Source organism: Myxocyprinus asiaticus, chromosome 13 (genome assembly GCF_019703515.2).
Source record: "Myxocyprinus asiaticus isolate MX2 ecotype Aquarium Trade chromosome 13, UBuf_Myxa_2, whole genome shotgun sequence".
Taxonomy (NCBI): Eukaryota; Metazoa; Chordata; class Actinopteri; order Cypriniformes; family Catostomidae; genus Myxocyprinus; species Myxocyprinus asiaticus.
The window spans coordinates 45584736-45606010 of record NC_059356.1 but is presented as its reverse complement, the minus strand read 5'-3'; the positions used below and the strand labels follow the sequence as shown (position 1 = coordinate 45606010).

General features: G+C 38.1%; 1 protein-coding gene across 1 annotated transcript in view; it reads left to right on the top strand.

The window, feature by feature from the left end:
- LOC127450217 (exportin-6) overlaps window positions 1–15692 on the top strand; it is a 38727-nt gene extending 23035 nt beyond the window's left edge. The window contains exons 12-25 of the mRNA XM_051714112.1: window positions 168–237; window positions 3181–3340; window positions 4441–4533; window positions 4635–4782; window positions 5023–5169; window positions 5276–5447; window positions 7842–7997; window positions 9073–9187; window positions 9345–9423; window positions 9513–9605; window positions 9792–9953; window positions 11673–11771; window positions 12596–12826; window positions 14897–15692. Of these exons, the coding sequence (XP_051570072.1) occupies window positions 168–237; window positions 3181–3340; window positions 4441–4533; window positions 4635–4782; window positions 5023–5169; window positions 5276–5447; window positions 7842–7997; window positions 9073–9187; window positions 9345–9423; window positions 9513–9605; window positions 9792–9953; window positions 11673–11771; window positions 12596–12826; window positions 14897–14998 (1827 nt within the window). The 3' untranslated portion in view covers window positions 14999–15692. The remainder of the gene's footprint in view (window positions 1–167; window positions 238–3180; window positions 3341–4440; window positions 4534–4634; window positions 4783–5022; window positions 5170–5275; window positions 5448–7841; window positions 7998–9072; window positions 9188–9344; window positions 9424–9512; window positions 9606–9791; window positions 9954–11672; window positions 11772–12595; window positions 12827–14896) is intronic.
- Window positions 15693–21275: the final 5583 nt, after the last annotated feature.

Sequence of the window (21275 nt, the reverse complement as noted above, 5' to 3'; positions counted from 1 at the left end):
CCATACTAATACGTTTGCACTCTCCTTTATCGCATTAATTTAGTGTGATTGATTATATGAAAAATAACGTATTCCAATATATAAACAATTTGCCATAATCCACAAACGTAAATGTTGCTATAATCCACATATTGTGACTAGAGCACGATTGTCTGTTTATGTTTTAGTTTCCAGTTCTCCAGGAAGATCTAGACGTTTATCTTGGACTTCAACAGTTCATTGTGAGATCCGGAACAAGTGAGTCTTTCTCACCTTCATTGTGATCTGAATATTCAGATGTTCATCACCTTTTTAGGTAATTTGTAGACAGCAGCTCTGCTCTAAAACCAAGAGAGCTGCCTACTTTGGTAACATTTTAAAGGGTCGTTCAAACCGAACACATTCTGTTGCGCTTAGAAAATTTGTACGCAGAGCAACGAATGGAACAGAGCACAGGTATCTCAAGACGTGTTTTAAACGTTGAAGTTCTTTTAACTTGACACGGCATCTTAAAAAGGGGGCACTCTTTGGTGTGAACTACCCTCAAGGCATCATAGGCACGAAGAGACGAGCTGTTTTCTGAGAAACCGCTTTTTTTGACATTGTTTTGATCGAAATCCAAATCATCGTCATATTTATCCTTAACAGTTAAGCCAATCCCAGGTTGCATTTCATTTCATCAAGCAAAATAGATCCATCTAATTAAAGACCCAATGAAACAGTTTTTCAAACAGCTTTTTCTGTCCCACGTTGACACATTTCCATATATTTTTAGCCTAATTACATTTAAATCCTTAAAGGGATAGTTCACCCAAAAATAACAATTCTCTCATCATTTACTCACCCTCATGCCATCCCAGATGTGTATGACTTTCTTTCTTCTGCAGAACACAAATGAAGATTTTAAGAATATCTCAGTTCTGTAGGTCCATACAATGCAAGTGAATGATGATCAAAACTTTGAAGCTCCAAAAAGTACATAAAGGCAGCATAAAAGTTAGTCAAATAACTTTTAAAACTTATTAAAATAAGTTTAATCCATATCTTCAGAAGCGATATGATAATTGTGGTTGAGAAACAGATCAATATTAGTCCTTTTTTTTAATTAATATAAATTCTCCTTCCTGCCCAGTAGGTGGTGATATGCACAAAGAATGTGAATTGCCCAAAAAAAAAATAATTAAAAAGTGAAAGTGGAGATTTATAGTAAAAAAATGACTTAAATATTGATTTGTTTCTTACGGAGCCCCTAAAGGGCTAAGGTGGTGGGGAAAAAATTTGTCGGGTCAGGAAAAAAAAAAAGCAAATACTTTTGCGTTCTCTCGCAAAACTTTCCGGCTATTGAGTTCAACATGAAATTAAATCCAGTGCAATGAAAGAGTGAAGCCCAAAAGAAGGTTTTGGGATTTAAACTGCAATTCGGAACTTTTACTTTTAAATAATTCGTATGGCCACCACGATTGCTCTCCCTTCAGAGTGACCTGTGGAGGCATCATTTATGCAGTTTGATACATGTCACTGTTGAATGATTGACTCACTCATAACACATTCACATGATAAATGGCCACATAAACATACAGTACTGTGCAAAAGTCTTAGGCACATAAGATGTGTCACAAAAGCATTTGTCTTAAGATGGTTATTTATATCTTCAGCTTTAGTGTGTCAATAAGAAATAGACATTTTAGACTCCCAAACATTACTTTTGCAAATAGAAAAGATTAGAATAGAAGAACAGGGAGCCCTGCAACAGATGTCATGGCCCCCACAAAGCCCCCCACTGAACATCGAGTCAGTCTGAGATTACATATAGAGACAGAAGCAATTGAGACAGCTGAAATAGACAGAAGAACTGTGGAGAATTCTCCAAGAAGCTTGGTACATCCTATCTGCCAACATCCAAGAAAAACTGTGTCCAGGTGTATCTAGGAGAATTGGGGCTGTTTTAAAGGCAAAGGTGGTCACACCAAATATTGATTTAGCTTTTTTATGTTTACTGGACTTTATATGACATTAAGTGATAAATGAAAACTATTTATGGTATTATTTTTGAAGACATCCTCACTATGCAACATTTTTCACAAGTGCCTAACACTTTTGCCATATATCAGATTTATGTGTGATGTAGTGATTCAATACAGAATGGAGTCACTGTATCTTCTCACTCTTTACAAGTTTTCCACAACTAGGCACCGGCACCTGTTGTCTCAACTTATCTCTCATAAATGCAATAGCCAGCAGAGCATTCAGATGTTGGAATGCATATACGAAAGCACAAGTTTCGCGAGAGAATGCAAACTAATTTGTGAAAGAACACAAAGTTTTGCGAGAGAACGCAAAAGCATTTGCTTATTTTTTTTATTTTTCGCGCAACAATTTTTTTCCCCACCACCTTGGCCCTTTAGGGGCTCCGTAGTTTCTCACCCACACACTGAATTTAAATGGCTTTAACCACTGGAGTTGTATGGATTACTTTTATGCTGCCTTTTTGTGCTTTTTGGAGCTTCAAAGATCTGGTCACCATTCACTTGCATTGTATGGACCTTCAGAGCTGAAATATTCTTCTGAAAATCTTTGTTTGTGTTCTGCAGAAGAAAGAAAGTCACACATCTGGAATGGCGTGAGGGTGAGTAAATGAGGAGAGAATTTTTATTTTTGGGTGAACTATCCCTTTAACTTACCAAAGCACGAAGGGGAATTTGTTTGACATATGATATTTTCCTCAGTTTCCTTGTCCTACATGCAACCAGTTATTTTTCTGCCTGACTTCCTTCTATCAAAGCCCCAAACGTCATATTAAAATGCATGATGTTAACATTACACTTATGCATTGGTTAGACTCTCGAATTTAAGGTAGACATTTTTATAACCCAGAATCAGTTGAGCTACAGGAACACTAACAGACATGACATGGGGATTTTGTTTGTTTTCATAACCAGAGACTTAAATAATCAAGCCATGTAAGCGAAGATGCACAACTTCTTTGCATAAGGCTGTACAACTGCAGACAAGTTGAAACATGTAAAGGAGTTCAAGTGTATATGTGTTACTTTTTTAGTTACATGGACTGTAGCTTTCACTCTGATATTTAATGTTCTATGTGGTGGTTTTGTTCTAGTCTGGCAAGTGAGCTGCTGTCAGCTGATGTTGAGTGGTTTTGCACTTCTCTCTCTCTCTGTGTGTGTGTGTGTGTGTGTGTAGGTCGCAGGCTGAACATCATGGCAGAAGCTGACTGCAGAAAGCTGCACTGTGCTCTCAGAGACTTGAGCTCTCTGCTGCAGGCCGTCGGGCGACTGGCCGAGTTTTTCACCGGTGACGTTTTCACGACTCGCTTTAACGACGCTCTCGCCATCGTGCAGAGGTCAGTTCCTCATTCAATAGCAATACTGCCTCCTCACGTCTGCACTGAATGTCTTCTCCATTTCAGATTATTTGCTCATGTTTTACACCATGTTTTTACTCCTCTGATCTCATTATTTGTGGGTTAGGGATTTGAACAAACCCCTAATGCTAGAATTAAACTTCATGCTACTACCATGAAACCTCAAATCCTGCGGCTTGTTGAGGAGAGGTGTGCTTTTTTTTTTTTTTTTTTTAAGCAATCAGGCTTCGATTGGCGGACAATAAAATAGGCCAAAAATATCCTATAAACTTGCATTGATGTTTTTGCAATTTTGCTACACTATTCAAAAGAGAAAGGTTGAGGAATACTAAATTTAGTACTAAATACCAAAAGGTTTGGGCATAACTCCAAAAAACGGATGAGGTAAAGGGGGTGGAATGAAGTCTCGGGTCACTAAAGACCCAAGGATTGCATAAAAGGGTCAAATGAATGCAAATTTCATGTTGCATATACACTAATGGTGAATTCTAAATGCTATGTCATTGCATTAAGGAATAATTCACCCAAAAATGTATATTCTGTTCTGTTTTATTTACTCACCTTTGTGTCGTTCCAAACCGGTATGACTTTCTGTTTTATGGAAGACAAAAGGGAAGAAAAATGAGTGAATACTGCAGACCATCTTCTCAATACAATAGCAGTGGATAGTGACTCACTTTAAAGCTTTAAAAAGGACCCAAAAGTATCATAAAAGTAGTCCATGGGGCTCGTGCATCATATTCCAAGTATTCTGAAGGTGTACGATAGGTTTGGGTGAGCAGCAACCAAGTCTACTGAAGCCATACGTTAGGTTTTGGTGAGAATCTTGACGTCCGTTGTGCATTCATGAGAAGCTTATAGCATGTTTTTAGCAGTAAACAATGCAAGTTCTTACATGAAAGCCAAAGCCATACAGATTTAGAACAACATGATGGTGAGTAAATTATGACCGAAGTTTCATTTTTGGGTGAACTGTTCCTTTAAATTCTGATGCACAGATGTGTCAATTGCTTCATTTGGTTACATGTAAACAACTGACTGAAATATCTCATGTTGGCAATTGTCTTTTGTCCTTACAGGCTGGTGGAAGTGTCATGTTACGGTTCTCAGATCAGCTTATACGATGTAGAAATGGCTGTTCCCTCTGTGCTCAAACCGGACCTCATAGAGGTGTAAGTAATCACAAATCCTGTTTAATGCGCTGCATTTGTGGCTGTCAGTTCACCTAAATGTTGCTTTGAACCATGCTTTGTAAAACGTGTCTGGGTTTCAGCCATGCGCAGTCATTGGCTGCTCTGCAGGCGTATTCTCATTGGCTGGCTCAGTTCTGCGGGGAGGTGCAGCGTCAACAAGATCAAACGCAATTTATGGATCTCATCACGTCGAGCATGGCTGCCACGACCCCCCTCATCAATTCCAAGGTGATGATCTTCACTCATTTTAAGTTTTCATGAAGTCTTTCAGTCGAGGTTTGGACAGCTGTAAAGTTGTATGGTATTGAAAGTTAATTTTTGTTGAATGTTAAAGTCTATATTAAACTTTGTACACTCAAAACATAACTAGATTTTTAAAATTCATCCATTTTCTGGATAATCAGTTGCACTCCAAATGAAATATGATTCTCCGACACTAACTTTTCTGGTTATGCTCATTTGTTTCAGGTTCCAGAGAAGTTACTGTTATCTGCGTGCCATCTCCTGGTCTCCATGGCAACCACCGTACGACCCGTGTTTCTGGTGTCGTTGCCAGCGGTGCAGAATATCTTCAACCTGATCACAGAGAATCATAACCACAGATTACCTCAAGAGGTGTGCAATGTGGATTTGTTTATTTTCAACCAGGTCTGGGTGGCACAATTTGTACTTGGTTCGTCTATATTTGTTAATGATGTAATGTTTGTTTTGTTATTTTAAGGCTCACATCCTTGTGTGTCGGGCTCTGTCCAACATGTTACTGTTGCCGTGGCCCAGCCTACCAGAAGCAGATCAACAGTGGCCGAGCCGCTCGACCAATCACGCACGACTTCTCAGCAGTCTTACGCAGCAGTACCGCCTCCTGCCCCGCCCACACAACCATCACCCCACCAGTGAGTGCAACAGATGATTACTATTGATAGAAACTTGCCTTACATTAAACCCTCACCAAGTGTGCTTTGACCATAGCATGAGTAGGAAATTAATAAAAGGAAGGAATAATCTGGGTTAAATACAATTTATGATTTATTTGATTGCAACAGAAAATAACTAGATGGGTAAAGTTTGTCAAGACAAACTTTGGTGGTGGCTTGAGAAAGCCTAGTTGTGAAATCTTTAAGTTTGATGGTTATACCGACATTACAGTAAAGGCGGGCGTACACGATGCGATTTGCGGCTGTCGTGCGAGCTTCCGACCTATTTATTTATTTATTTATTTTCCAGTTGGGAGAGATCGCGTGGAAATCGTGGGTGCTCGTGTGGTCGCAGCTCGTATCGTGAGAGAGGAATGTTGAGCGGAGCCGAGCGGTTTACGAGCAGCTCACGACCTCCCGATTTGGCTATCTACCTGAAGTTGACCTATCAAGAGGTGTTACATCTCACACGATCAGTGTTCATGAAGCTTTTACATATTTGGAGAAAATGGTCGTGTTAAAACTGTTTTCCCCATAATATTCACGATCACATCACTGGGAATGATTCTACAGAAATGCCAGCTGCGCATGGGTTGCGCTAGTAAACGATCTGTATCACTCTGATGGACAGAGTTTTCAAATTTCCGGCATGGTCTATTTTCATTCGTCATACTGACATTTGTTTCAGTTCTAGGGCGACATTTAGGGGGATTATAATTGTATATGCACATGATAGTGGATATGTGAAAGAAGATTTTTTTAACTCCCCAAGTGCACGTCTAGTGAAACAAAGGACTTCCAGGTTGAAAGTTCTACCTGTCAATCAACCGCTGCGCTAAAACCAGATTTTTAAACTTTGCTCTGTTCGGCTTTAAAGCGCATTTACATGGACAAGACCTCACGGATCTTCTTCAGAATGTCTGCTATCAACATGCAAGCGGTGACACAGATGAGAAGGACGTAGCCTACATCTAAGGCTGAATAATTCAGGTAGCCTACTCCACTAAAATAACTCTGAATTCTGCACTAATCATCATGATTGCATCAAGTTAAATCCAAGTATAACAAACAGAAACGGTGCGTGAATTTTCCACACTTTCTTTTAAATCTTGTACATTTTGTGCACTTTATTATCATGCAGTAACACACTGACATTATGATTGATGGATGCAGGCATGATATCACACAACCTCCCTTCGAAATCTCAATCGGTCAAATGTTGGACAGCATTTGTAATAAGTATCTTTTTTTTTCTTTTTTTTTTTAATCGGCAGATGAGTTTTCAGCTAATGCAGCCCATGGCCATGCCAGTCTTCTATTTATTTCCAATTCGCAAGCTGCGAGGAATTAAAGCAATGTCCTCATCTGGCTTTATGTCTTATAATGATAAATAGCGCAAAAATTCATGTGATTGCTCCGGAATTCGCCAGGTTGTTAAGTCGTGTCGTGTACCACTGCACCTGTATGCAGATAAACTGACTGGTCGCGTGTGCAGGGGCTCACGACCTCCCGAGTGTCAGAACTCGCACCGTGTGCGCCCGCCTGGCCTAAGACAAACTGCTAGCTGCAGAAATAGAGAAAGAGAGAGAGCGGGCAACTTCAAATCAAAGGCATTTTTTGGGTTTGTTTACATTTGAATATTTGACAGTCTGAGCTTGAATTAACGAGCATTCCGTTGGCCCATTTGAATATTCAGTCAATATAAATCTGATTTTTCTTCCAGATTTTGATCATTGTTTGTACGAAAACCGTAAGTCTGATCAGTTAGAAAAGACATAGCACAATATTCCAGAACAGTCTGAAGGTCTGTGCCAAGTTTGGTGGATGTAGCTTGAAAGCTCTAGGAGTTACAGTCTGATGTTTTGGTTCTCATTTAGGGGTAAAAAAAACAATCTAAACAGCGTTGATAGAATAACAAAATGCTGGCTTCGTCAAACCAAAATAATCATTTTAAGTTGTCTTTACAACAGTGCTCTTAAAATGGAGGTCTATGGGGTGAGGCATTCTGGGGGATTTTAAAGCATTCATTTGAAGCTCGTATTTTTGTTCAAACACTTGCATGAATTCTTCAGGAAAAATTGTCATTATTTGAGCTGTAAAATTGTTCTTTGGAGATTGGACTGCTTTTTAATGCGGAGCAACTTCTGGTTATAGCTTACTTCACAAGCATAATTCCTGTTGGTGGAGTTTGCTCCATGTATACAGTTAGGCCATGTTACAATCTTTGTTGTCCCTCCACTTTAAAATAATCAGGTTTACTTTTTGTATTTGGTCATGACATGAGTCGAAAGACTGGCTATAACTTTGCACAGACAGTCTAATTTAGACTAGTCTTATTTATTGTATTATTTTTGTATCTTGTCTGCCTCTCAGGTAAAGCAGTGATCCAGCAGACTCTGTGTGTATTGAAGGATCTGGTGGACAGTATATCAGGAGAAGCTACCAAATCCCGTCAGATCTGTTACCACAGTCTGCAGGAGTCAGTACAGGTCACGCTCTCCCTGTTCCCCCTCTTCATCCAACAGCCAGGTAAATAGTCACAGTTTCATCCCTAATATCTGTGGAGACAGTGCTGTACTGCTTAAAATTAAGTTGTGGTCGTTTTTATTTTAGTTAGTGTTGGAGGTATGAAAATGTTTTTTAGTTTCAGGGTTTTTTCTCCCCAATTTGGAATGCCCAATTCCCAATGCGCTCTAAGTCCTCGTGGTGGCGTAGTGACTCGCCTCAATCCGGGTGGTGGAGAACGAATCTCAGTTGCCTTCGCATCTGAGACATCAATCCGTGCATCTTATCACGTGGCTTGTTGAGCCCGTTACCGTGGAGACATGGCGCGTGTGGAGGCTTCACGCACAACTCGCCACACGCCCCACCGAGAGCGAACCACATTATAGCGACCACGAGGAGGTTACCCCATGTGACTCTATTCTCCCTAGCAACCGGGCCAATTTGGTTGCTTAGGAGATCTGGCTGGAGTCACTCAGCACGCCCTGGATTCAAACTCGTGACTCCAGGGGTGGTAGTCAGTGTCTTTACTCGCTGAGCTACCCAGGCCCCCTAGTTTCAGTTTTTTAAAACAATGTTAGTTTTTATTTGTATTGCAGAAAATGTTTTCATTCTAGTTTTCGTTAAAAATGATAACAAGTGTGAACGCCCCCTTAATGCTTTTATAAAAGGAAACATGTTACTTAAATGGGTCAATTTATTCACTGATATTAAAGGAATGTTCCTTTTTCAATATAAGTTAACAGCATTTGTGGCATAATGTTGATTAACACAAAATGTGATTTTGAACTCGCGATTACAATAAGGCACTTACAATGGAAGTGAATTGGGCCAGTCAAGTTACTTTTAAGTTCACAAATAAGGTTGGTAGGTGATCTTATCACTCTAAAATCATGTAAACACGTATAATGTTTATGTCTTGTGACTGTACTTTTAAAACGGTGTTTATTTAAATGTTTATGGACTGGCCCCACTTCCATTGTAAGTGCCTTACTGTATCCGCGATTTTTATTTTTTGTACGAGTGATTTGAATAATTTTTGGGTGGACTGTTGTTGAACTGTTGCTGATGTACACCTGATTTATTGGATTCTCTCTCTCAGATGTGACGGATGAGATGCTGAGTTTCTTTCTTACGCTGTTTCAAGCGTTGCGTGTGCAGATGGGCGTGGCCTTCACAGAGCAGATCATCCAGACCTTTCTCAGCATGTTCACCAGGTGTGTGAGGCACCCTTTAGCATGACATGGAAGTTTAAACCTGAGTTGTGTGCAGATGTTGCCTGGGATGAGGGAAGCTCTTTCTACTTACTAGACAGCCATGGAAAAAACTAATCTGAATGTGGTTTAACTGGTTGATCTTCACCATGTTCCTCAGGGAGCAGCTGGCGGTGAGCATCTTGCAGGAGGGCAGCTCGGGCTCCAAAGTGGTCCAGAAATTTCTCAAGATTCTGCAGGTAAATAAACAAGACCTCATTTTGTCTTTGAGTTTGTGGTTATTAAATATATTGTATTCACTGTTCATCTTTGTGTGTTATTGTCTCAGGTTGTAGTGCAGGAACCCGGTCAGACCTTCAAACCTCTGTTACCCAGCATTCTCAGTCTGTGTTTGGATCAGGTTTATCCAATATTGGCAGAGGTACACTATATGACCAAAAGACACTCAACTTCAGAGTAATTTTAAAAATTGAAGTTGCAAGCGTAGTTGCAAAATAAAGGAAATGAGGTTACTTTAGAAACAACCTTTAGCCTTCAAGGTCCAATAAAAGGTCTCTAACACAAGTTCTCTTCCTTTGCTCATCTTTTTGTTTTCTCTGTTTTGTAGCGCTCCTGTCCAGACGTGAAAGCTGAGATGTTTGAGCTGCTCTTTCAGATTCTTCATCAGAACTGGAGGTTCTTCTTCAAGAGTTCTGTGCTGAGCAGTGTGCAGAGAACCGGGGCTGAAGAACCCATGGAGAATCAAGGGCAGTTTACTGCTGCCATGCAGGTATGTACTGCACACTAGGGCTGCAACTAATGATTATTCTGATAATCGATTAATCTAACGATTATTAGAATGATTATTTGACTATTCTGGCGATTGCTACGATTAATCGTTAGCTCTTAACTGACTATTCAGCTTGTGCACTGAGTTAAAAGGTTGTATTAAACGTGCTTGCAAACAATAAAGAGGACAAAATCATCTTTTAAAAATACCTCTAAATGACATTCACTGAATTAAAAGGAAAAAATACTTTTTATCAAGTTTAATTCTGTAAACATTAACTGCAAAAACTCCTATTATCAAATGTTTTTGTCCTGTTTTCCATTTAAAAATATCTAAAAATCCTTAAAACAAGATACATTTCCTTGAGAAGCAACATATGAGATATTTAGACTTGCTTTAAGAGAATGTATCTTAAATATATACAAAATACACTTAAGTGTATTTTTTCACTTGGTTATACTTCTGCACTTCTATACTTATATTCAAGATCTATACTTATTTTCTCTAAAAGCAAGTTTAAATATCTTATATGCTGCTGCTCAGGTGAATGCATCTTTTTTTAAAGGATTTTTAGATATTTTAAAATATTAGTATTTTTAATATTATATTCAACATTCTCAGATAACAATTTTTTCTTCTGCAGTATAGCTGCTAAAGTAAATGTACGTTGTTTTAAAGGAGTTTTCGATATTTATATTGGAAAACAAGCCAAGACAAAAACAAATCAAAAACGTATTTTGTTACAGTGTATAATGGGGAGAAGACTGCCCTCTCTCACCTTTCTGTTCACTTTGATCCATCTTTAACTCACAAAAAAAAAAACAAACTCTTTCTTATTAATAAAGCTGCGTATTGACAGTTTTCTTCATGATAAGAAATGCACAGTGACACATATATTATGACTCAATGAGTCGCGAGCCATCACGTTATAATCTGGCTGCAAGCGTGTGCACTCGAGGGATGAGCGTCCCCGCGACAGTGTGTGCATCAGCCGGGTGCAGTTTCAATCTCACCCCCTTAGATCGGGACATTCACGTAACTCATAGAGGCGGCGCTGACCACACAGAGAAATGCCAGTTTCGGAGCTTGTAGTTATTTACATGATCTACTTCTGTATTATTTGAACTTTAATAAAGCTATAACGCATTAAATGTAACTGCATTTTCAAATTTATCCACTAGGAGAGCGTTTTTAAAAAGCTCAGTTTTCACTGAAAAAAGAACGCTGTGTCAGTGTGGGTGGAAGGCCAAAATGTCGAGGAAAAAGATGCGTTTTCAAACGAAAATGTATTAGTGTGGACGTGGCCTGAAGGCTCAAACTATTTAGTTTATAAAAACAAAACTCTGACACTGTTTCAGAGTTTTATAAGTTGTCATATGAACAACCAGTCTGGAACAGCCATTAGACTGATTTAGGCTTCACTAACTTTACAAATGTGCATTTAAGATCGCTTTCAATAAGTAAACATAACACTGGTTCTCAGTTCATTTTGAGTCTGACATAATAACCTGCATATCAGTAAGCACGAACTGCATCAATCAAGCGTTTATTTTTTATTTTTCGCGCAAATTGCACAGTACATTGCCATTTATGTTTGTGTGTGTAGGCGGTGAAGACCACTTAAGTTTTTTTTTTTAATTATTATTATTATTATTTGGCTTTCTTAATGCATTCAATGTACAACCATTATGTCTGACTATTGTTGTCTTTGACTTTCAGGCATTCGGTCAGTCTTTCTTGCAACCAGATATTCACATCTTCAAACAAAACTTGAGTTACCTGGAGGTCCTGAACACAAAACACAAGCTGTACCACAGGGTAACACACACATATGCAACACTTTGTCCTGAATTAAATAGTTTTATATAGTGTAGATATTGCAGCTTTTACATTTTGTCTTCAATATTTACGCACAATTAAATGCTTATAGATATATATAAAACTATCATGTCATTTCAAGTAGAGGGAACCTAACAGAATCAAGTAACCCCAACAAAAAATGTAATGTCAGAAGTAACTCAAATGAAACTCATAGTGATATGCTAGCTAGTGACAAGAAATGTTAGCATGCTAAACATGCTGGTGGGAAGCACTACTGAGTGCAACTTGCTATGATCACTATGCTATGATTAGCCCAGTTATTGCTCAATGGATAAAGCAACAGTCCTCAACCTAGGCTTAAGCTCCACTCTTCACCAAAACATTAAATACTAGCAAGTCTCCTCCTTTATATTCATCTTGCTCAAAGACACTTAAAATAACACTTAACATTTACTCTCCCTGTCGAGTCCCACGCAAAGCATGCTAGGAACTAGAAATCCCAGTTTACTTAGTTTCAGTAAACCAAACAAAAAATATCCATGTTGTCCCAATGCACATGGATTAAGTTAAGCTGACAAGACCCTTTTTTGTTTCCCTCAGTTGAATCAACGGTTTAAGTTGCCTTTGTTACATAATTTTTTGGAGTAATATGAACATGGGAGGATTCACTAATACTGATGATAGTGAAAGTACATTTTTTTTTGAGTGTCTCCAGATAAACAAATTGATAATTTAGCAAGTTGTGGCATTATAGAAAGCTCCTGTCTTTGGTTGGCTCACTGTCTTATGTTGACACTGACGTTCTCATGCGTCTATTTCAGAAGCTGTTTCGGAATTCAATGCTCTTCCACTTCTTAAACGTTCTGCTGCAAGTCCTCCTGCACAAGGGTCACGACCTCCTGCAGGAGGACATCGCACTGGCCCTCTACAACATGGCAGCGGTGGATTTCACAGCATTCTACTCTTCCTTCTTGCCAGAGTTCCTCAATGGTTGCCAAGGCCTCGACCCACACCAACGCACAACGCTTGCCCGAAACTTCACGCCAGAGAGGGTACGTGATTTGTGCGTTTTACAATGGGATTCTTAGATTTGTCAGTTTGTAGTATAGTTTTTACGGTGAAGTGCATTATGGTGCGTAGCGCTGGGCGATATTTAAAAAATATTTTATCGATAATCACCTTAAAAAATATCGCAATATCCGATTATATCGTCAACCCCCCCCCCCCCCCACCCCCACCGTGGGTTGGTGAATATTTTTGCTTTATTGGTTTTGCTTTAAAAATTTAACTAATTTATTGAAACACGAAAAACTTAAGACATTTTTACATTTAAAATGCACATTATAGGAAACGAAAAATCTATTCAAATAATGAAGTGATCAAAAAAATATTGTATAACCACCTCCCCAAATCCAAACATTTACCATCTCTAACGGCCCATTTGCCATCAGGCAAGTATTCGTCAATGACAACAGGTGGAAAAAAATGACTAATAGCCTACAAATTAAGAACTAAAGACAATTATAAATTTAAATATAATAATAATCATAATCATAATAAATAAGCCTAATAAATTCCCTTCCCTGTTCCCAAAAAATGCTGCCCAATGTGTTTTTATCAAATTTGTGTTTGTATCGCATTTTAGTAATAAAGTTAATTCTGCCTAAAGAAAATAAAATAGAACTCAATTTTAGGTTTAGGTCCATTTACCAATATTGTCGAGCTTCGTCTCTCAATGAGTGTCTTAAACTGGCATAGGGATATTTGTAAGATATCATCGATATCTGATTACATCGTCCTATCACTGAGACCTAATGGTGCGTTCAGTCGTGTCGGCATTACAATAATTACGAAATTACGACTTCATAGAACCCATAATCACAAATTCTAAACTAGAAATTCTTTGAAAGACCTGACTTGACCATCGTGATGTCATGTAAAAAGAACCAAAATGGCAGCGGCCTTAAAGGAATATTCCGGGTTCAATTCAAGTTAAGCTCAGTGGACAGCATTTGTGGCATAATGTTGATTAACACAAAAATTAACTTAGTCTCATCCATCCTTTTCTTTAAAAAAGCAAAAATCTGAGGGCCTGGGTAGCTCAGTGGTAAAAGGTAGCTGGCTACCACCCCTGGAGTTCGCTAGTTCGAATCCCAGGGCGTGCTGAGTGACTCCAGCCAGGTCTCCTAAGCAAACAAATTGGCCCGGTTGCTAGGGAGGGTAGAGTCACATGGGGTAAACTCCTCGTGGTCCCTATAATGTGGTTCGTTCTCGGTGGGGCGCGTGGTGAGTTGAGCGCAGAAAGCGAATTTTGCTAATTGTTATGATTGTCACAAAGCAAGAAATTGTTCTAAAAATCAATTTTCTTGATGCAAAATATAGTTGTTGTTTTTTTTCTTTGGATTTTGGAGTAAAATATGACCGTGACATTTTCTTGACAGGTGTAGTTCACCCATACAGGTTTATATTAGGGATGCACCGATGTGATCATTTTTTGGACAATACCGATTGTAAAAAAAACCTATAGGCTGATACCGATGTTTTGCCGCTCACCTTTTTTTTCATCAGACCACTGTTTTACTTGAGATTTATGTGCAAACACATACAAACACTTTTTACTGTTCTTACAATAAATAGTTTTTGTGTTGAACATGGCTTGGTTCTTTTAAGGCCTTTTAAGGTTTAGTAATCTCGCAAGGCCATATTGCAATTTCAATTATATCGACGTCTCAGAAGTCAAAGTCTATGGGTTTTAAAGCATTTTTGATGGTTTCCTCATCATGTAGTGCCACTTTCCTAACTGTCACATCCGTTTATGGTGGGTTTTTTTACAAATAAAAAAAAATAAAAAAATTACGTGTTCTGAGAAGTGCCATACCTTCTACATCTTCTGGCTATTATTACTTCTGGATTGTGCAATTAATAGTTTTTACAAAGTGTGTTACTTATTAAATAAACCATTGGTTTTTCATATTGCATTTTCATGCTTGTAACCGATATGACTTGTCCTATGCATTCACCTTGGATAATGTAGAAGATACAAATGCACAGCATGTACTCGCCTCATGTTTGAACATGCAAGTCAAGTCATGTCTTGTTGCTGTCTTTTCCACTCCTTTTAGGACCTGCCATCATTTTCTCAGGGAGTATATCGTCTGGTGAACGATCTGCGCTTCTACAGACTGTGCAACGGAAGCCTTCCACCAGGAACGCTGAAATTATAGCAGCAGATGACACGTGTCACATAGCCAAACCAAGGCCCATCCTTCCAAGGACGCAGATCACTGCTTTAGTGGTCACATATTGCCTTTTCGCCAGAGGCCAGCCTGTGATCTCACTGGAGGCGTGTTCGTTCGTCAGCTTGTTTTGTGTTTATTTCAGCTAGATTATACACGTTGCCAATGATCAAGAGGCCAAAGTGGATGTTCCACGTCTGCCGTCGAGACTGGAGCACTCTTAAAAGTTGTCCAAAATCAGCTGATGCGATAAAAAGCACTGCTGTTTGGGACCCACGGTTGTTTATTCAAACCTCTATTGATTGGGTTTGAATCGGAGCGGTGCTTTCCGAATTGCTTGTTGTTTTAAAAGTACTGGTAACTGAAAGCACACTTATTTTGTTGAAATGAACAGATGGTTTTTGAAATGCAGTGCTGTAGAGTGAGCGAATGGATCTCGAAATGGTTTAAAGCGAATTTTGCCTACTGGCTGATATTGAGTGAAGCATTTCTGGAGCTGAATGGGTTTTAAAGTGAACAGGTGCAATGCAGAGCACTGATTTTTTTTTTTTTTTTTTTTTTTTTTTTTTTTATCGTCTGGTTTTATTGCTTACTCCTTATTTCCATGGAGATGCAGTCTCACATCTTTTTCATATCATTCCATCCTGATCAAGCAGAAATAAACCTTCAATAAAGTTTTATAATGAAACGCATTCTCTGTTTTTGGGGGGGGGGGTTTCATGTCGTTGTGTGTTGTACGTTTTCACATCTGGGCTACATACAAGGGTTTGTATTTAAAACACAGTTTAATTGATTGCATTGATTCCAGTTAACTTGGAAACCCTATTAACAGATCAAACAAATTGCTTGATTTGAGCACAAATGCTTGTTTTCTCTATCAGTGGTTTTATAAAGTAGAAAATTGGGGGATTCTGTGCTCCAAACAACAGCATTATCATATTTTTGTAATGGCTCTTGGGTAAACAAACACAAAAAAAAAGTTGATTAAGGTAGGTTTCAAACAAAAGGTTGAACTATGTTCTCAGAAGAACACATATGTAAATGTCAGAATACTTGGGGATGTTGACACATTAGTTTGAAAAGTAATTTCAAACAATTTAATTTATTAATTTTGTTTATTATCTGTTCGCCAAAATGTTTTCGTGACAACATACCCCATATGGTGTAACAATTTAACATGCCTTCATGTGGGGCATCATACAGGTGCACTCAGTAATTTTTGAATATGTCAAGTCATTTTAATTTGTATAGCACTTTTCAGCTTTACAGAAAATCATGCTTTAACAGAAAATGAAACTGTAATATCTATAAAGTCAGAGTTATCATTGTGTAGTTTGATTAAATATAATTATAAATTGTGTTTAAAAATAAGTAATTAAATAATAATTGTATTTATAACCCCAGTGAGCAAGCCGAAGGCAACTGTGGCAAGGAACACAAAACTCCATAAGATGTTGGTTAATGGAGAAAAATCACTTTAGGAGAACCCAGACTCACTGTGGGGGCCACTTCCCCTCTGGCTAACATCATGAATATAATGCCAATATTAGATATTTGTGTGCAGTGCAAGTCATGTTTTAAAATTGGTAAACTAAGTGTTAAGGGTCAGTGTTTAAAACAAAGATTTTGTATGAACTGTAAGATTAATGACTGATGTCTTCGAAGTCCATCCTGGAATAACTGCAGAGTTCACATTAGTCTCTTTTCCACCATCGGGCCGAATGGTTTTGGGCACGTTGGCTGATGAAAGCTTTTGTTGGCAATTAATTGTGAGTCTATGTATTCCATTTTAACAGTGTATTAAGAGTGTAGTCCATCAATAGACTAAGCTGATGCAGGCAGAGATCAGCGAGATGCATCGCAGTTCAACCGCCAGGTCATTTCGGTGAGGTTCAGTGGTGTCCATCCTAAGTCCAAGGTTCAGGCAGTGGCATTTGAAGTATCCGATGTCTTACAGGTGGAGTTGGCATCAGTTCATCTTCTGAAGTCCATCATAAAAGACCATCACTCAGAGACACAAAGCAGTGGAGTCCGACACCAAGCAGGAACAGAGCTGGATCTGGCCGGCTCTGGTAACCTCAGGATATGAATCCTGAGGTTGAGACAGGGAAACAAATAGAATAATATTAGCGTAGATGTGTTTCAATTTATTGCAGAGTTATAGATTATTAGAAATGTTTCTGAGAAATGTTTCTGGTTCCAGCAGACCTAATTAAAGCAGCCTAATTGTGAGTTAAAGGATAAATTAGGTGTATGCCTGGCTAAATAGATGAGTCTTTAGTCTAGACTTAAACTGAGTGTGTCCCGAACAGTGTTAGGGAGACTGTTCCATAGTTTTGGAGCCAAATAGAAAAAGGATCTACCTCCTTTTGTGGATTTTGATATTCTAGGAACTATTAACAGGCCAGAATTTCGCGATCGTAATGAATGTGATGGAATATACCGTGGTAGAAGGTCACTTAAGTACTGTGGAGCTAGACCATTCAAAGCTTTGTACGTAGTTAAATATTTTAAAATTAATAAAAAATTGAACGGGTAGCCAATGTAACGATGATAAAATGGGGCTAATATGATAATATTTCTTGGTTCTAGTCAGTACTCTGTCTGCTGCCATTTGAACTAATTGAAGTTTATTTATTGAACCTGCAGGACATCCTCCCAGTAATGCATTACAATAATCTAATCTTGAGGTCATGAACGCATGAATTAGTTTTTCAGCATCAGCAACAGAGAGCATGTGTCATAATTTAGCAATATTTCTCAGGTGGCAGAATATAACAGTACATCCATCGAGACTCAAATTATATTTTAGCGGCTTATTTTTTTAGATGTTTATGGTCCAATAATTAGTACATCTGTTTTGTCGGAATTGAGTTGAAGAACATTTCTGGCCATCCAATCTTTGATTTCATTGATACACTCTGCTAATTTGGAGAATTGAATGTCGTCTTGGACTTATGGTGCGTTCATGTCATGATGGAATTACTGTAATTACGAGATGGGAACTCTGAGGTTCTATTCGGAGCTGTTCACATCCTCAGACCTTGTAATTTATTGTGATGTGAACGCACCATTACATTGACATCTAGGGATCTGCGTGCAGCATCATTGAAACGCAATAATAGTTTTCAATGATTGATGCCTGCTTTATAAATTAACTTTTCACAATCTTCCATGATTAATTTATTCCATGAGTGAAAGTGTTCAATAACACGGTGGTTACTGAGAACAAGCAAGGCTTTTTAGTTTGCAACTGGTCATGTGACCCTAACATGGTCGCCCCTCTCCATGCACAATAATACAGCTTTTATAAAGTTACTGATATGACTAGAGTCTTCATTGTATGTGAGGGCTCATGATTTTATGATTGTATGTTTTTAAAAAATGACTTAAAACATTTAAAAGTGTTTAAATACCTGTATCTTGTTTTCCTAGTGTGAATGTTCCTTTTTCTGTAGTGAAGACTTTAGGTATGTATCTTGAAAACTGACTTTCAAAAATAAACCTACCTTGAGAAATATTAGCAATGGTTTCACCTAAAGGATCCCAAGGAGAATCTATTAACTATGTTTGGTAAGTATTGTACTCGTTTGAAATTGATTAATGTCTTAAATTAACTTAAAATGTACAAATATTAAAGTGACATAAAAAAATATTTAAATGTCATTTGAGAATGAAAAGAAGTTGAAGTAGGCCAGAGATTATTTAGCAGAGATGGGCCACTTCTATCAAAATGAATGGGAGAAATTGAAACGCTCAACCACGGAGCTCTGAGCGCCCAGTGGTCAACAGATGATGTTCTTTTTTCATGCTGGTCCCTGTTCTATCCTCCTCCCATTGTTTTTGCCACCTACTCCTCATATGTTGTTTAATTAAACTTTTCATTCTAACTCTATTTTACATTTATCTATATCTCGTTTCTTTGTGGCTTATTTTGCACTCATCTGCCATCTCATTTCCTTCTACCCCTACATGAGCTGGTACCCAACAAAAGTCACAAATAATCCCAACATCTGAATCCTATATATTGTTTGAAGTATCTCAATCAAAACGTCTGCTCTACTTTCAGAATGACATGATTTTAATGTTATTATTGATGAACTTGAGTCTGAACATATAAGTGCCCTCAGTGGTCTTTTTTCCTCAACCCACTGTAAAGCCATTAAGATTGCTACCATTTCTCCAGTGTACACTGCAAGATTATCTGAGATTCTTTTATTAACCGGAGTATTGAAATCCAGAACCATGAATGCCACACCTGCTTTGTTTTCTATATTTTTCTATGCATCTGAATATATATATGGACATATAGCTATATTAATTATCCTGCAGGTACTTGTGTTATTTGGGTATTTGTTTTAGACCCCTGATCCTTGTTTTCCTTATCTAACAGTGTCATATATACAGTAGGTTGTGGTAACAACCATTGAGGAATTGTTGACCATGGTACAGTTGGACTAATGGGAGTCTAATTTATTTCCATTTCTTCTGTCATCTTAGGTATTTTCCATCCAGAACTTTGAATTTCCAGCTTTTCTTTTTCCCAACATGGTTTTATAGCAACTCTTGCTGGGTGTTCTTGATTGTGACCTTGTATATTTACCCAATAATTTAATGATAGTTGTATTCTTCTGAGTTCAAAAGGCATTTCTCCCATTTCAATCTGTAATACTGTGGTTGGTGTTGATCTAATAGCCCCTGTACATACCCTTAATGCCTGAAATTGAATTTTATCTAATTCTTTTAGCATACTACTGGCTGCAGATTGAAACACTATACACCCATAATCCAAAACTGATCGTATCAGTCCAATGTAAATACTTTTTAGAGCCGACCTCTCAGCCCCCCAGTCTTTTCCCACCAAACATCTCATTAAATTCAGTACTTTTTTGCACTTATCACTAATCTTCCTAATGTGTATTTGATGAGTTTTTTGTCAAACCATATCCCCAAAAACTAAAAGCATGAAACTCTTTCTACCTCCTGACCATATAATTCCAATTTTACCTCCTTGCTAAACTTCCATTTTGAAAAAATATGTTTTTTGTTTTATCTACAGAAAATCTAAACCCCCACTGATATGACCATTTTCAAATTTTGTAATTGCTTCTTGTATTTTCTTAACAATATATTCTACATTCTTTCCTCGTTTCCAAATCGCTCCATCGTCTGCAAAAAGAGAGAACCCTATTCCCTCTTTAATATTTAAAAACACATCATTAATCATAATAGAAAATAATAAAAGGTGTTCCATTTTCTACAATCAAATTCCTTGAGTAATTCTGCCCAATTTTAACTTGAATATCTCTACCAAATAATCCTGACATCACCTGTCAATCAACTCTAAAACACACATGCACATTAGCTATTCAAGCTGGGAAAATTGCGTTTTTTTAGTGTAATATGAGGTAAAGAATCACAAATTATGATTCCAGTCAGATTTTATTGCTGATTTGAAGTGTTCTTTGATCATAATTTTGACCAATCTTTTTGAGATTTCGGTGTTCCGCCAAACAAGTAGATAGGAGCTGCACTGGCATGAGTGAAAATATCCTCCTGAGAGCGTTGAAAGATGGCCGACAGTGGACTGACTTTCTAGACAGATTTTGGTTAAGCTCAATCGGCAGCATTTGTGTTATACTGTTGATTACCACAAAAGATAATTTGAGGTTATATTGAAGCACTTCATTGGAAGTGAATTGAGCCACTTTTTGGAGGGTTTAAAGGCAGAAATGTGAAGGTTATAATTTTATAAAAGCACTTACATTCATTCTTCTGTTACAACTCACCCACTTCCCTTAGGGAGGTCAGGGCTTTGTGATGGCCAGTCCAATACCATGAATTTGTTGTCCTTAAGCCATTTTGCCACAACTTTGGAGGTATGCTTGGGGTCACTGTCCATTTGGAATACCCATTTGCGACCAAGCTTTAACTTCCTGTCTGATGTCTTGAGATTTTGCTTCAATATATCCACATAATTTTCCTTCCTCATGATGCCATCTATTTCGTGAAGTGCACCAGTCCCACCTGCAGCAAAGCACCCCCACAACATGATGCTGCCACACCCATGCTTCACAGTTGGGATGGTGTTCTTCGGCTTGCAAGTCTCACCCTTTTTCCTCCAAACATAACAATGGTCATAATGGCCAAACAGTTCAATTTCTGTTTCATTAGACCAGAGGAAATTTTTCCAAAAAGTAAGATCTTTGTCCCCATGTGCATTTGCAAACTGTAGTCTGGCATTTTATGGCAGTTTTGGAGCAGT